The sequence below is a fragment of the Stomoxys calcitrans genome, chromosome 2 (assembly GCF_963082655.1).
Source record: "Stomoxys calcitrans chromosome 2, idStoCalc2.1, whole genome shotgun sequence".
Lineage (NCBI taxonomy): Eukaryota > Metazoa > Arthropoda > Insecta > Diptera > Muscidae > Stomoxys > Stomoxys calcitrans.
The window spans coordinates 138803416-138817641 of NC_081553.1; the positions used below are offsets into that span (position 1 = coordinate 138803416).

A 14226-nucleotide genomic window follows, 5' to 3' on the forward strand; every position below is an offset into this window, starting at 1 on the left:
CTTTTTCTACTGACCAATTTCCCCAATCCAGAGTCGACTAAAACACTACGCATCTGAGCACACCAAGCGTCATAATTCTTTTCATCTAATTTATCGATCACCTTTCAAACCGTTCTTGGCCTATTGAACCTAAATCCTTTTGTGTTACTTTAACGACACACGTTGTTATACTTTCGAAGGTTTATTAAAGACTAAATATAAGATGATACCAAAAGAGAAACACAAACGATAAAATACTGATGGAAGATGGATGGAAAACTGCCACTTAAACCTAACCATAGTCACATTGCCATATTTTGTAATTCAAAATGCCAGATTTCAATAGATTGGACTATGTACAAGTTGGGTAGCAAGTATTTGTTAGAGCTGGCTAAATATCGATGGAACTATCGATATTTAATTTTTTGACTGAATATCGATTGATACTTTTCCGATGGATACTCTCGCAAAAGTTTAACTTTTTGCACAAAAAACAAAAATAAGCAATCCGTCACTAAATGCATCCTTTAAGGTACATTGCGCCTATAGAGGGCGCAATTTTCATCCGATTAGGCTAACATTTTGTATAATGATTTCTTTCATGACTGTGCATTGATATTGCTTCTATATAAATCGATCTCCTGATTTTTATTTCTCATTTTCTTTTGAAATATAGGTGATGGGAAATTAACGATAGTATCGATACTATCGATATTTATTATTAAAACTATCGAATGTTACGATTGTCGATAGTTTTCCAGCTCTAAATAAAAGGCAACAGGTCAGATTTCAATTGATACAGTTTATTCAGTTTAAAGCCGCAAGTCCGTATCGCCTTTTTTAGTCGACGCTGCACAAGCGATTTAAGGGCGGGGCAGTCAAAGGTAAAAGCGCATAGATTTACAAAAAAGGCGAATTGGAAATTTGATCACCATGGCCGCCCTTTATCCATTTGAGTGAAAGCTTTTGGCGCTTTTGCAAAGAATGGATAAAGGATTGCCAAGTTGATCAAAATAAGTAAAGAAAGTTAAAGTAAAAATTATTAATATAATTTCAAAAAATCAATTCAGTGTACTTCAGTTATAAAAGTAATTCATGTTTGGATTAGGATTATAAACTGAACCATTTGAAATCTGACCTGTTGTCTTTTATTTTATCTCCTCTTTTCCATATTTTACACTTTGGGAGCATCACTGTAACATACTGTCATCTTACAGCTGTTTGCTAGCCAACTTGTATATGGCTTTTGTTGAATTGGCTTCAACACATATGATTAAGCATTGGCCTAAGTGGCCAATGCTTATTTTATGCTTATCTTGCATTTACTATAAGACTAGTATTAAATAAATAAAATAATTATACAAAATCACAAGGCTACCAGCTTGCTGCAACATAATAATATTTTTAAAACAATAATAATTTTTAACGTACTCAGCACACAGATTGGTTTGTTGATCGCACCCCCGGTTTATATGAATCTGCAGTTGAAGTTCGAACACAGGATTATGATTCTGATGATGAAACTGAAGGTAAGCTCCAAATAAGATTAAAAAAAATTATTCAAATGCTGTTCTCGATAAGGCGCTAATGATAATGTCACCATTGCCGATGCTGAGTTTAATGTCTTACACACATGCATTGTTATGGATTGTTTAGGGCACTGTGCCTTATATATTGGAGAACGATTTGATGGTTACCTGTTTCAAGCCTTGCATAAAGTCTTATTGAAGCTTGGTAAGATAGGAAGGACTTTTTATTAAATTGATTTATTAAATTAATTTTTTTTCAGCTCATAGTTATGTTTTTGTTTACCAAGCGGCAATTTTTGCGTTGGTTGCCATACAACGAGCCCTACGATTCAGTACGGTTTATCAACTCATAGAAGTTAATACAGACTATGTCACATATCACCTTAACACACTGCTGAGAAAGGTATTTTATATATTAAAGCTTCAACGGATATAGTAACAATGAAATTAAACTCATCCCCTAATATCTTTATTTTCAGTCTTCAGGTAGTAAGTCTGCGGTTGATATTTTTACGGTTATACTGCAATTTTCTTCCCCCAACACATTTCCTCATATGGAATCAATATTCGAAACAATTTTCGATGAGTGTTCTAAAGCCTGTCAAGCACAAAGTATAGTCTCGTATCTCAAAGTGTTTATGGCATTCCTAGGACATATAAAAAAATGGCTACACTCGTGTCATCAGCAATTTCACGACACTGCGCCATTAGAAAGAGGAATTGCAATTACAGCACTCAAAAGTACCAATACAGCTGATTCTTGGTTAAAGCTGTTAGAAGATACAGAACAAACTATTTTATTAAATACTGATATCGAAACCGCAGAAGATTTTACTGAGCAATCAAATTTTACAGCGGACACTGAACATGATGATAAATTACTTCCTCGCTATATAGAGGTTGTTAAGACAATATTGTATCAAGTCGTTAAATTTATAAATTCATCGGATCAAGATTTACAAATCTTATCTTTGGAGTGCGTATCGAGTGGCTTACCCCTACTGTCGGATTATGAAAATGAACTACTTCCGTTAGTGCATCTAATATGGTCCCCTTTTGTGGAGAAGTTTCGACAAAGAAACGCCTGCGTCTTAAATCGTTGTTTCACACTGCTAGAGGTTCTAGCAAAATGTTCTAAAGATTTCATAACGAAGAGAAGCTTGGAGTAAGTATAATTTGTAATCGTTGTATAAAAATCTCAATTATTTTTGTGATCTTTGGCAAAGGGCTCATTGTTATTCACATGGACGATTGTATGTATATACAAAATATCCGCTTGTTATGTCAACTAAAAACTCGGAAGCGATGGATTTTTTCGAGATTTTCGACCTTGTATGGACAAACGTTGGTAGCTAGAGTAAAAAGCGACACCAACTTAAGGGATTCGCAGCTCCCTTATACTAGTTTGAGGTGTTAGCTTAGTCGACTGAGAACTTAAATTTACATACAGCGAAAGCAGATAATATGATTGAGAACGATATTACCTCCTTGCGGGAAGTGCTATTTCAAACTTCTCTGTTTATGCCATCTGCCAAAAACAAATTCATTGATGCGACATGCGATCATCAACGCAACATCATGCCATGAAGACTGAACGGAAAAGGCTACGATAGGTTGCAATGCCTATACTACATTTCATTTAAGTTACGTGTTGTCCCGGCCCCTAATTAAACATCTTTGTTCCCAAAGTTAAACATCAATTTCGTATACTACTACCAAATATAGTCCCGATGTTGCCCTTAGAGGGTTTTTGTGAAGCCATGCGGCCCAACTAATGCTTTTCACAAATGTGGTTATAATTTTATCAAAATGTAAATACTGCGTTCGTACCCCACACCCAAATACTTATTATTTGTGCCATTGGGGTAATTATACCATATTAATCACATTTGTTATCCTAATTAAGTCATAATTGAGATAACTAAGTCTCAAAGTAGAGCTGGCAAAATAGCGACGGCACTATCGATACTATTTTATTGTTGGTCTGAATATCGATTGATATGTTTCCTATCGATACTATCGGGAAAGTTAATTTTTTACCAAAATTGAATAAAAATAAGCGATCAGACACTGAATATATCCTATACGCCTATAGGGGCCGCAATTTTCAGCCGATTGGGCTTACATTTTGTACAATAATTTCTCTAGTGAATTCCAACCGACTTTATTAAATTTGTTTTTTTTTTTTCGGTATGTGCATTGATATAACTGGTATGTAAATCGATCACGAGATTTGTACTTTTAATTTTCGTTAAAAATATATTTTATGGGAAATTACGATAGTATTGATATTTACTATTAGAGATATTAAAAATATCGAGTATATGCGATCATCCATAGTTGCCAGCTCAACCTCAAAGAACATTCAGAATTTATTTAAAAATCTGCCATTAGATCCTGTTAGGGTTTAGATGGTAAATTCTATTATCGTTAATGGCTGAATGAGTCAGTTTTCTGTGTGAATATATTGTACAATCTTACCATTATAATAATTACCTTTTGATTATGATGTATTCTATTCTATCTTGCAGTGAAGTTATTCCTTTTCTCAACGGATTTTTAAAAGAGGCTGCTCAATCTTCTTGGAACAAAAAAATAACCGCGTAAGTTTATTTTTTTTTTATCAAATAAATTAGTATAAATCTTGATTAGATTAGGTAATGTTAGGTTTAAGTGGCAGTCTTCCATCAGACTCACTTAGACGTTTTCGTCCATTGTGATACCACAGTAACAGAAGAAGGATGGTGCCTTCTAGTTCTTACCATTGAACCATTCCTTTAAAATGCCCAATAACTAGCGAATGTTCACATCCGCTAAATCAGACAGGTTCTCAAATATGAGAACCTAAAGTGGAACTCCTTCTGACTGCTAGTACGGGACACACACAGAAGGTGTTCTATAGTCTTTTTCTTCGATGTACTCACAGCTTCTGCAAAAGTCGTTGCTGGCAACCTTCAGTCTGTCAGCATGTTTTCCGATTAGACAGTGACCTGTCATGGCGGACACAATGACATAAAGCCCAATAACTTGCGAATGTTCACATCTGCTAAATCAGACAGGTTCTCAAAGAAATGAGAACCTAAAGTGGAACTCCTTCTGGCTGCTAGTGTGGGACATACACGCAGAAGGTGTTCCACAGTCTCTTCTTCTTGGATGTCCTCACAGCTTCTGCAAAAGTCGTTGCTGGCAACCTTCAGTCTGCCAGCATGTTTTCCGATTAGACAGTGACCTGTCATGACCGACACAATGACTGATACGTCTGTTCTTGCTAATAAAAGCAAAGCAGTAGACCTCTTCAAGTCTAGATTTGGTCACATAGTTATGGAATGCTCACAGCCCCCTCTTTGTGACCATCTATCATTCGTTGTTCTTCGGGCCTAGTCCCGAAAACTTAGCTTGCCTGTCGCAAGAGGCATACCCACAGATTCCAGTGGCCCGGCACTCAGAACAGGTGAATTTTGAACTGTTCAGCCATCTCGTTGAGAGATCTGTGACGGCCAAGAGCGGGTTTGGTGTTCAAATAGACGTTCTCCAGGGATTTAATGGCTGCCTGGCTATCTGAGAAGATATTTATGCCTATCGTTGTAATAACATTATATCTTAGCCATTCCATCACTTTCTTAATTGCAAGGATCTCCGCTTGATACACACTGCAGTGGTCGGCTAACCTTTTCGATATGACCAGTTCTAAATCTTTAGAGTACACCCCAAAGCCCACCTGGTCGTTTAGTTTGGAACCATTCGTATAGAAGTCTATGTAACTTCTGTTACCAGGGATATCGCAGTTCCAATCGGTTCTGTCAGGAATAGTGCTACAGTACTTTTTATCAAAAACGGCTCAGGTAGGGTGTAATCCACACTGCCTGGAACATCGGATATTGTATCAAGGATAACACAATGTCCGTAGCCGTCACATGACCAAAGAGAAAGCTCCCTTAACCCCACGGCAGTGGTCGCTGCAATTTGGGTAGCCACACTGTCCAGAGACATAAGATGTAGCATTAAATCCCTACATCAGTTGGTGGCGTCCTCAGTGCAGCTGTGGTGCACAAACAAGCCATCCTTTGGATCCGGTTAAGAATTAAGCAGTAGGTGGACTTTTAGAGCGCTGTCCACCAGACCACAACAGTATATAGCCAATGCATGACACGCGGTCTTAACCCCCAGCTTTTGCCAATGGCTCTCTTGCAGGTGTATAGGGCAAGAGTTGGCTTTTTTGCCCTTTCCAAAATGTTGGATTTGAAGTTGAATTTTCTGTCCAGCAAAACACCCAGGTATTTTGCGCTTTCTCTAAATGGAATATTCTCTCCACCCAAGGAGAAAGGTTCCACTGTAGGCAACTTGTATCTCCTGCTGAAAATAACTACTTCTGTATTGCACGGATTTATACCTAGACCGCTTTCGGTAGCCCACTTTGCTGTTGCACGTAGAGCTACCTGAAGTATATCTCTTAGTGTGCTGGAAAACTTTCCCCTAACCGCGACCAATTTTACACCTTTTTCTTGCAGAGACAATAATATATTGTTAATGCCTATATTCTATATTTCTCTGCCGTAACTTTCTAACAGAAGAGTTGATGACTAGAAAATCCTACTCTTCCATGATTGGCGTCGGTTTTACATTATTGAAAGCACCTTGAATGTCAATAAATGCTACCATTGTATATTCCCTGACAGCAAGAGAACCCGATTACTGTTGTGGAGGGCGACGCGACAGGCGATCTCCAATGATTTTTGCCCTAAGACAGACCTCTCAAGAGTCTTCGGCATAAAGGATGACAGACTAACAGGTCGAACATCTTTCGCCTTTGTATGGTAAGGTTTTCCTGCTTTCGGAATGAAAATGACCTTCGTGTCCCTCCCATAAGTATATATGACATGCTAATACAAGCAGAGTATACCTCCCTAAATCAGTGAACCAGTCTATCAGACACAGCTTATAATTCAACCGGTGATACATCATCAGGGCCTGACGACTTAAATGAGTCAAAATTCCTTATCGGCCAAAGGATTTTTGGCTCAGACACAGTTTCCCTAATAACCTCCGACGAATGCATACCAGTGACAACCTCTTTTGGCGCCACGTTGTCCTTTGGAGAATTTCCCGGGAAATGTATATCAAGGAGTAGTTCTAGTATTTCCTCACTAGACATTGTCAATACATTCTCCGACTGAATATACTTCACCGTAATAAGTCTCGAGGACAGAATCTTCCTTAGCCTAGAGGCCTCATATGTTTCCCCCACGGAGCTGCCGAATTATGCCCAGGATTTGTTCTGAGGATGTCCCAATCGTGTGGTGCTCTTGTGGCTTTTGTTTTGTTGAAGAGTTTTCTGCAGTCTTTCCTTAGACCAACTAGCTCTGGGGTCCACCATGGCGGTCGCTTTTGGCCCCTTGGCTTGGCACTAAGGCATGCTGACACAAGCGAGTCACTCAGGGCCTTCGTGATCCGCTTGACTACTATGTCTATATCCTCCGTAGTTTCCACTTCCTTTCCTGGTCTAAAAGCAAAAGACGTGCAGAATTTGTGCCGGAATTTATCCCAATCCGCCTTTCTTCTGTTTAGCCGAGGGACCACTACTGCAGTATTTTCTCCAAGGCTGAAACTTATATAACGATGATCAGAGAATATGCGACACTTCCCAGTCGCATATTCTTCCACTTATATCTTCCGATACAAAAGTAGAATCTTGATTACCATCACAGAAAAAAAGCCGGTTTCAATCACGAAATGTATTGATCCAATTAATTTGTTAAATGAAATCACGAACATGATAATATCAATCACAGTTTTTGAAAAAGTTGATTAAGAGGAATTGCATATTCAATTGAAAAATGATAAAAAAATTTAATTCCAAATAAATTTGAAATCACAACTAAAAAATTCATTGAAATTTCCGAAATATCCAATTAATTTTTTTATTGGATCAATTAAAAATTTATTGAAAATATGCATATTTTTGAGAAAAGCTCGCCGTATAGTGGGCACATGATTCACATATGTAAAACTCCTGGAACACGAACTTGAGGTTTATGTTTCAGTCCATCACTCCTTGGGAAAAACAACACCTCCGGAGGTTTTTCCAACAATGCAACGGAAAATATTGTTTTCTTCTCTAGCTACCGACTAACAGTAATTAATATATTGTTGTTACAGAAACTTTATGAATTACTTGCATTGAGGAAGTAAATCCAACAGAAAAAAAATTTATCTAGAATATGTTATAATTAGATCGATAATAAAAAAGCCGTTATGCCATTAATATATAGACTGTTTGTGGGGAAGTTTTATTTTCTATATATAGAAAGTATTTATCAAAATTTTGAGCGGCTCTACTTTTTAAAAACGGACAGTCATAGTAGTGCTGTTGTTTAGACCCAACTGCAATGAAATAAGGTTTCTGATTTATTTATACCAATACTACTTTTTCTTTTTGTCACTCGCTGAAAACAACTGTTTTCTCTTTAATATCTTTATCTTCGATAAATAGGCGAATGAATCTAATGATAAAAAGAAAAAAAAATTGAGGTGTAGGCCGTTATTGTTTAATGAAAAAGATCACATTTTATACATAAAATTTTTTAAGATTCAATTAAAAAATTATTAAATCAAATTAATTTTTAATTGGAAATTACAATAACGATCGTAATTGAAAAAAGTTCAAATTTAATTTAAAAAATATTGATTTAATTAATTTTTTAGTTAAAAACATTTTTATTTTCAGTTAAATTTTTAATTGAAAAAATGTTCGTGATATTTGTTTTTTTGTGTTTTTTGTCTTATGGAACACAACAAATAATTGCAAGGAAGGCGAAGTGGATTATATAATAAGACACGTTATCGTCGTTTTGAAAGTGTTGATTTTGATGGATGATGGCAAAGTCGCTGAGGAAAACTTGGTTAGTTGTGGGTTCTGTTGGTCTTTTAATAACTAGTGCATTAAAATAAATTTATTTTATCGTATTGTTCTCAAAGTTTAGTATAAAGTTTAACTCACTTTTTGTTTTCACATATTGCAGCACTTTTTTGAAATTATTACAAAAATTTTAAACATAATTAAAAAAAAATAATTTAATTAGAAAAAGTAAATATAGAATCACAGCGGTTAAAACTTGTATGTTCAAGGGTACGGGGAATGGGAGACACAGAGCCTGCAAAGTAGTCTAAATGTTTTCGTCGCTAAGCACTAAAGATTTGGTAGTAGCCAGCATTTTATAAAACAAGGGAATAAACCGACCTTTATTACCAGGAATAGGCAGGAGGTACTAGATATTACCTTAATATCGGAAGATGTAAGTGGAAGAATATGCGACTGGGATGTGTTGGATGACCACAGCTTCTCTGATCATCGTTACATTACTTTCAGCCTTGGAGAAAATACTGCAGAAGTAGTCCCTCGGCCAAATAGAAGAAAGGTGGTTGGGATAAATTTCGGTACAAATTCTGCACTTCTATTCCTTCTACAGCAGAAAAGGAAATGGCAACTACGGAGGATCTAGACATAATAGGCAAGCGGATCACGAAGGCCCTGACATAATAGTCAAGCGGATCAATATGCCCTCGTGCCAAGCTAAGGGGCAAACGGCGACCGCCATGGTGGACCCCAGAGCTTGTTGGTCTCTGGAAGGACTGCAGAAAGCTCTTCAACAGAGCATAAACCACAAGAGTACCACACGATTAGGGCTTCTATAAGGCTGAGCTAAGAAAATATAATGCCAAGCTAAGGGGCAAACGACGACCGCCATGGTGGACCCCAGAGCTTGTTGGTCTCTGGAAGGACTGCAGAAAGCTCTTCAACAGAGCATAAACCACAAGAGTACCACACGATTAGGACTTCTATAAGGCTGAGCTAAGAAAATATAAGGGCGAGCTGAGAAAGGCTCAGAACATATCCTGGGTAGAATTCTGCAGCTCCGTGGAGGATACATCTGGCGGCTCAAGACGAAAGTCCTCGAGACTTATTACGGTGGAGTATATTCAGAAGTCGGAGAATGTATTGACAATGTCTAGTGAGGAAATACTAGAACTACTCCTTGATATACATTTCCCGGGAAATTCTCCAATGGACAACGTGGCGCCAAAAGAGGTTGTTACTGGTATGCATTCGTCGGAGGTTATTAGGGAAACTGTGTCTGAGCCAAAAATCCTTTGGCCGATAAGGAGTTTTGACTCATTTAAGTCGTCAGGCCCTGATGATGTATCACCGGTTGAATTACAAGCTGTGTCTGATACACTGGTTCCCTGCCTTAGGGAGATATAATCTGCTTGTATCAAAATGTCATATATACTTATGGGATGGAGAGACACAAAGGTCATTTTCATTCCGAAAGCAGGAAAACCCTACCACACGAAGGCGAAAGATGTTCGACCTATTAGTCTGTCATCCTTTATGCTGAAGACTCTTGAGAGGTTGATAGAAACATATATTGGGGCAAAGATCCCTGGAGATCGCCTGTCGCGGCTGCAGCATGCATATAGTAAATGCAAATCAACTGAAACAGCGCTTCGCGACATAGTCGGCTACATAGAGGGTTCTCTCGTTGCCAAGGAATATACAATGGTAACATTTCTTGGCATTGAAGGTGCTTTCAATAATGTAAAATCGACGTCAATCATGAAGGAGTTGGAGTTTCTAGACATCAATTCTACCGTTAGAAAGTTTATTAATAACTTACTTCCTAAAAGGTGCATTACGGCAGGCTTGGGATCTGTGGATCTAAAAAGATGGGTCAGCAGAGGAACACCTCAAGGAAATATATTGTCAGCTCTACTTTGAAATATAGCCATTAACAATATATTATTGTATCTGGAAGAAAAAGATGTAAAAGTGGTCGCGTATGCTGATGACGTGGCAATTGCGGTTAGGGGAAAGTTTCCCAGCACTCTAAGAGATATACTTAGGAAGCTTTACGTGCAACATCAAAGTGGGCTACCGAAAGTAGTCTGGTTATAAATCCGTGCAAGACAGAAGTAGTTCTTTTCAGCAGGAGACACAAGTTGCCTACAGTGGAACCTGTCTCCTTGGGTGGAGAGAATGTTTCATTTATAGAAAGCGCAAAATACCTGGGTGTTTTTCTGGACAGGGAAAGTTTTCCAGCACGCTAAGAGATATACTTCAGGAAGCTCTACGTGCAACAGCAAGCTACCGAGAGTGGTCTAGGCAGTTTGGTTTGGCTATTGTGCTAGCGCGTTATCCAGTTGTAGTTTTTCTGTGAGAAAGAATTTCTTGAAAGTTTTATTGTATTTGTATTTCAAAACGCAAAAAACGCGTGTCTTTTATTTTGTTCTCTATCTCATATTCTACTCAGGTTTTTGTTTTCTAATTAAAAAAAAAAAAAAACAAAGCTTTACACTAAACACACACTAAAGATTTAAAGACTAACAAGAAAAACAACAGTAATAGAAATCATTAAACAATGTTATATTTATTTTTTTAATTTATTATCTAATTATATTTTCTTTTTTCAGTCACACTCAGGAATACAAACTTCAGTTAAAACTTTTAAATAATTTTCCCAGTCTTATCGCTGCCTTAAATTTGGATGGACGATATTTAAACGAAATTTCCGAAACAATTGCATTGTACTTATCCAAGCAACAACCTGAGGAACTTCAAATAAAAGCTTTAATGTTTTTTACAACTCTGCGATCACACAACGGCCCATTAATATATTCAGTTGCCGCTAAAAAATCTCATTTAAATTCGTATGAAGAAAATGTAAGACGTATTTTGGCAGAATTTTGTGTACATTAAAAACGCCTGTAGGCACAAAGTCTATAGAAATAAATTGTTCTGAGTTTAATTAGAGTATTTTGAGCGATTTTCGTACCAAACTTTCAGACTTGTCCTGGATTGCTGTAAAGTAAAACGGGCGCCCACTATCATGCATTAATGAATATACATATACCAGGCCCGTTCCTTGCTTTGTCGGATCCCGGACCTCTCCCTTGCTACGTCGGTGATATGTATAGTAGTACATCAATTTACGCCGTCTTGGGTACTCGGTAATTTTTTTAGTTGTTGTTGTTGTTGTAGCCATATTTCCATGTGAAGGTGGCGATCCTCGTCAGGCTCCTGTAGGTGAGCAAGCACGTTCCGGTCCAAAGGATCGATCGCCGCGGGAACAGTGTGGCCATATGTTATTTAACGGCGCCAATTACTTGCTTTGTCATATCGAGCATTATAGAGCCGGAGCCAACCGGCCTCTCACTGAGACTTTTCGCTCGATACTGCTAATTGTCCGCGACTACTCTTGCAGCTACTCCATATGCAGCATTCCATTATCCGCATCCTGTGGACGCACCTTGTAGTTCGCAGCTAAGCTTCTCGTGATAGCAATGAACACCACACAGATCGGACCTCAATGTTCAGCCTGTGTGGTGCTCACAGCTTTCCCGTGCGGGGTACACTTTAGTAAATATCCCATGCAAATTTTTTATTGGAAATCGGATCGAAAATGCACTTTCGCAGGCCGAACAAAATTTTGCAGTTCCGATGTAGACGGCTTTGAAGGCCCATAAACAGGTTCTCGGCCCTTCTAGAGTCCCAATCTATTTAATACTAATAATCAGCTGTAACCATTTACAATTTCGTGAAAATATCTCTAACGTTAAAAAATTTCCGATTTATACCAGTAAATTTTGTTTCCCATTGCGCGTCCTTAAATGAGAGGAAAATTGGTTTCGATGCAAGCGCCATTCAAGGTTTGTTTATGTTTTTGGATATGGATACTTAAGGACTTAAGGATACTTTTTAGATAATTGATTTTGAAGCAAAAAAAAATGTTGATTTCATTCAGTAGGTCATTCTCTCTTTACTTATGATAAAATGTTAATGGAAGTATTATTTTCAACAAGACGGTGCCACATGCCACAAGGTCGGTGGTATTGGAAATCTATTATTATAATAAAGCAGTGCAATTTGTAAATAATATTTAACAGGAAAATTATATTTGAATGTTTAAAATAAGATGTCAGACAACAGAATAATAAAAAATAAGTATAACAAAATTCAATTACAATTTCATAGATAATGTGACTAAAAATTATTTCTATTTTATAAAGTGATTTATAACAAGTAGAACAATATTCCAACACCCCTTCTCAATTTATAAAATAGAAACTCAAATAAGTCCAATCATATTATTGAATTTCGTTAATTTTATACGATGTAGTGGCTTTGTTAGCAAATCTGCCAACATTTCGTTAGTTGGACAGTATTCAAAGATTACTTCCTTAGATTGTTTAAGTTCTCGAACAAAATAATATTTCACATCAATGTGCTTCGTGCGTGGATTTATTTTCTCGGCATCTAATAGTTTGAGACAGCTTTGATTATCTTCTTTCATACAGATATCGTTAACTTGAAGTTTAAGATCTTTGAAAAGCATTCTCAGCCATATTAATTCTTGTGCAGCTTCAGCTAACGAAACAAATTCTGCTTCTGTTGAAGATAATGTGACATTTTTCTGCTTACGACTTGCATATGATATTGTGGCGCCCCCGAGTTGGAACACATAGCCACTAGTAGATTTTCTTCCATTAATATCTCCAGCAAAATCAGCATCAGCATATCCAATTAATTTAAAATTTTTGCAATCAAGACAAAGCTTTAAATTCTTCGTACCATTGATATATTTTAAGAGTCTTTTTACCTCATCCCAGTCTGCTTTAGTGGGACATGCAACTTTTCGACTTAAAATTGATGTCGCGACAGTAATGTCAGGTCTTGTATTGTTTGACAAATATAGCAATGATCAAATTGCTCGTCTATATTGTTCATTGGACTCCATTTTGTTCGATTCATTTGAAATTTGATTTATGTATCCAACATCTAAAGGAATTTTAGATGTTTTGGATTTTGTCATACTAAATGCATCCAAAATCTTTTCAATATAACGTTGTTGATGAATGACATACTTGTTATTAATTTTTTCAACTTGAATTCGAAGATACTGCTGTAAAGGACCCAGGTTATTAATTCTGAATTTTAAAGATATGTCTTTTACAGTGGATTCAATGACTTTCTCGTCTTTGTTAAAAATCAGAATGTCATCAACATAAACAAGTAAATATATAATATTGTCTAATTCCCCTTTTGTATATAGACAACAGTCAGCATCACCCCTTCTGAATCCTAAACTTAACAAAAATTCATTAAGTTTTTGATTCCAGCATCGGGCCGACTGTTTCAAGCCATAAATGCTTTTATTTAATTTGCATACCAAATTCTCATTTTTGGTAGTTTTGAATCCTTCGGGTTGTTTTAAATATATTTCGTTGTCCAAATCACCATTAAGAAATGCAGTTTTTACGTCAATATGATAAACCAGTTTTTCTACCCTTTGGTAGTTCAATCAACTCCCAAGTATTGTTTGCATACATAGATTGCATCTCCTCTTCCATGGCGCTATACCATTTTTCTCTATCTGAACATTGAATAGCTTCATGGTAAGTTTTCGGCTCAAATATCGAAGTTGCTGTACATGCATATCTTTCCGGTAGTTTACCTTTTGTAGTTCTTGACGATTTTCTTGGCGCATGCTCGATTTCATTACTTTCCAAAACATTATCCGTCGATGAATCTTCTGTCAAATTATTTTCTTGTATCTCATCAGTTTCGTCAGGTGTATCATAATCTTCAGTGTCATCTTGACTTGGTTCATCTGTTTCCCTGATGTTTTGCTGACCTGAATAAGATAATACTAGCGGAACCTCG

General features: G+C 36.9%; 1 protein-coding gene across 1 annotated transcript in view; it reads left to right on the forward strand.

Annotated features, from left to right (window-relative positions):
- The window catches only part of LOC106085574 (TELO2-interacting protein 1 homolog), a 62175-nt gene extending 50864 nt beyond the window's left edge, over positions 1-11311 (forward strand). Inside the window, exons 5-10 of the mRNA XM_013249881.2 lie at positions 1415-1508; positions 1561-1713; positions 1769-1911; positions 1988-2673; positions 4040-4111; positions 10977-11311. Coding sequence (XP_013105335.1) covers positions 1415-1508; positions 1561-1713; positions 1769-1911; positions 1988-2673; positions 4040-4111; positions 10977-11262 — 1434 coding nt within the window. The 3' untranslated portion in view covers positions 11263-11311. The remainder of the gene's footprint in view (positions 1-1414; positions 1509-1560; positions 1714-1768; positions 1912-1987; positions 2674-4039; positions 4112-10976) is intronic.
- Positions 11312-14226: the final 2915 nt, after the last annotated feature.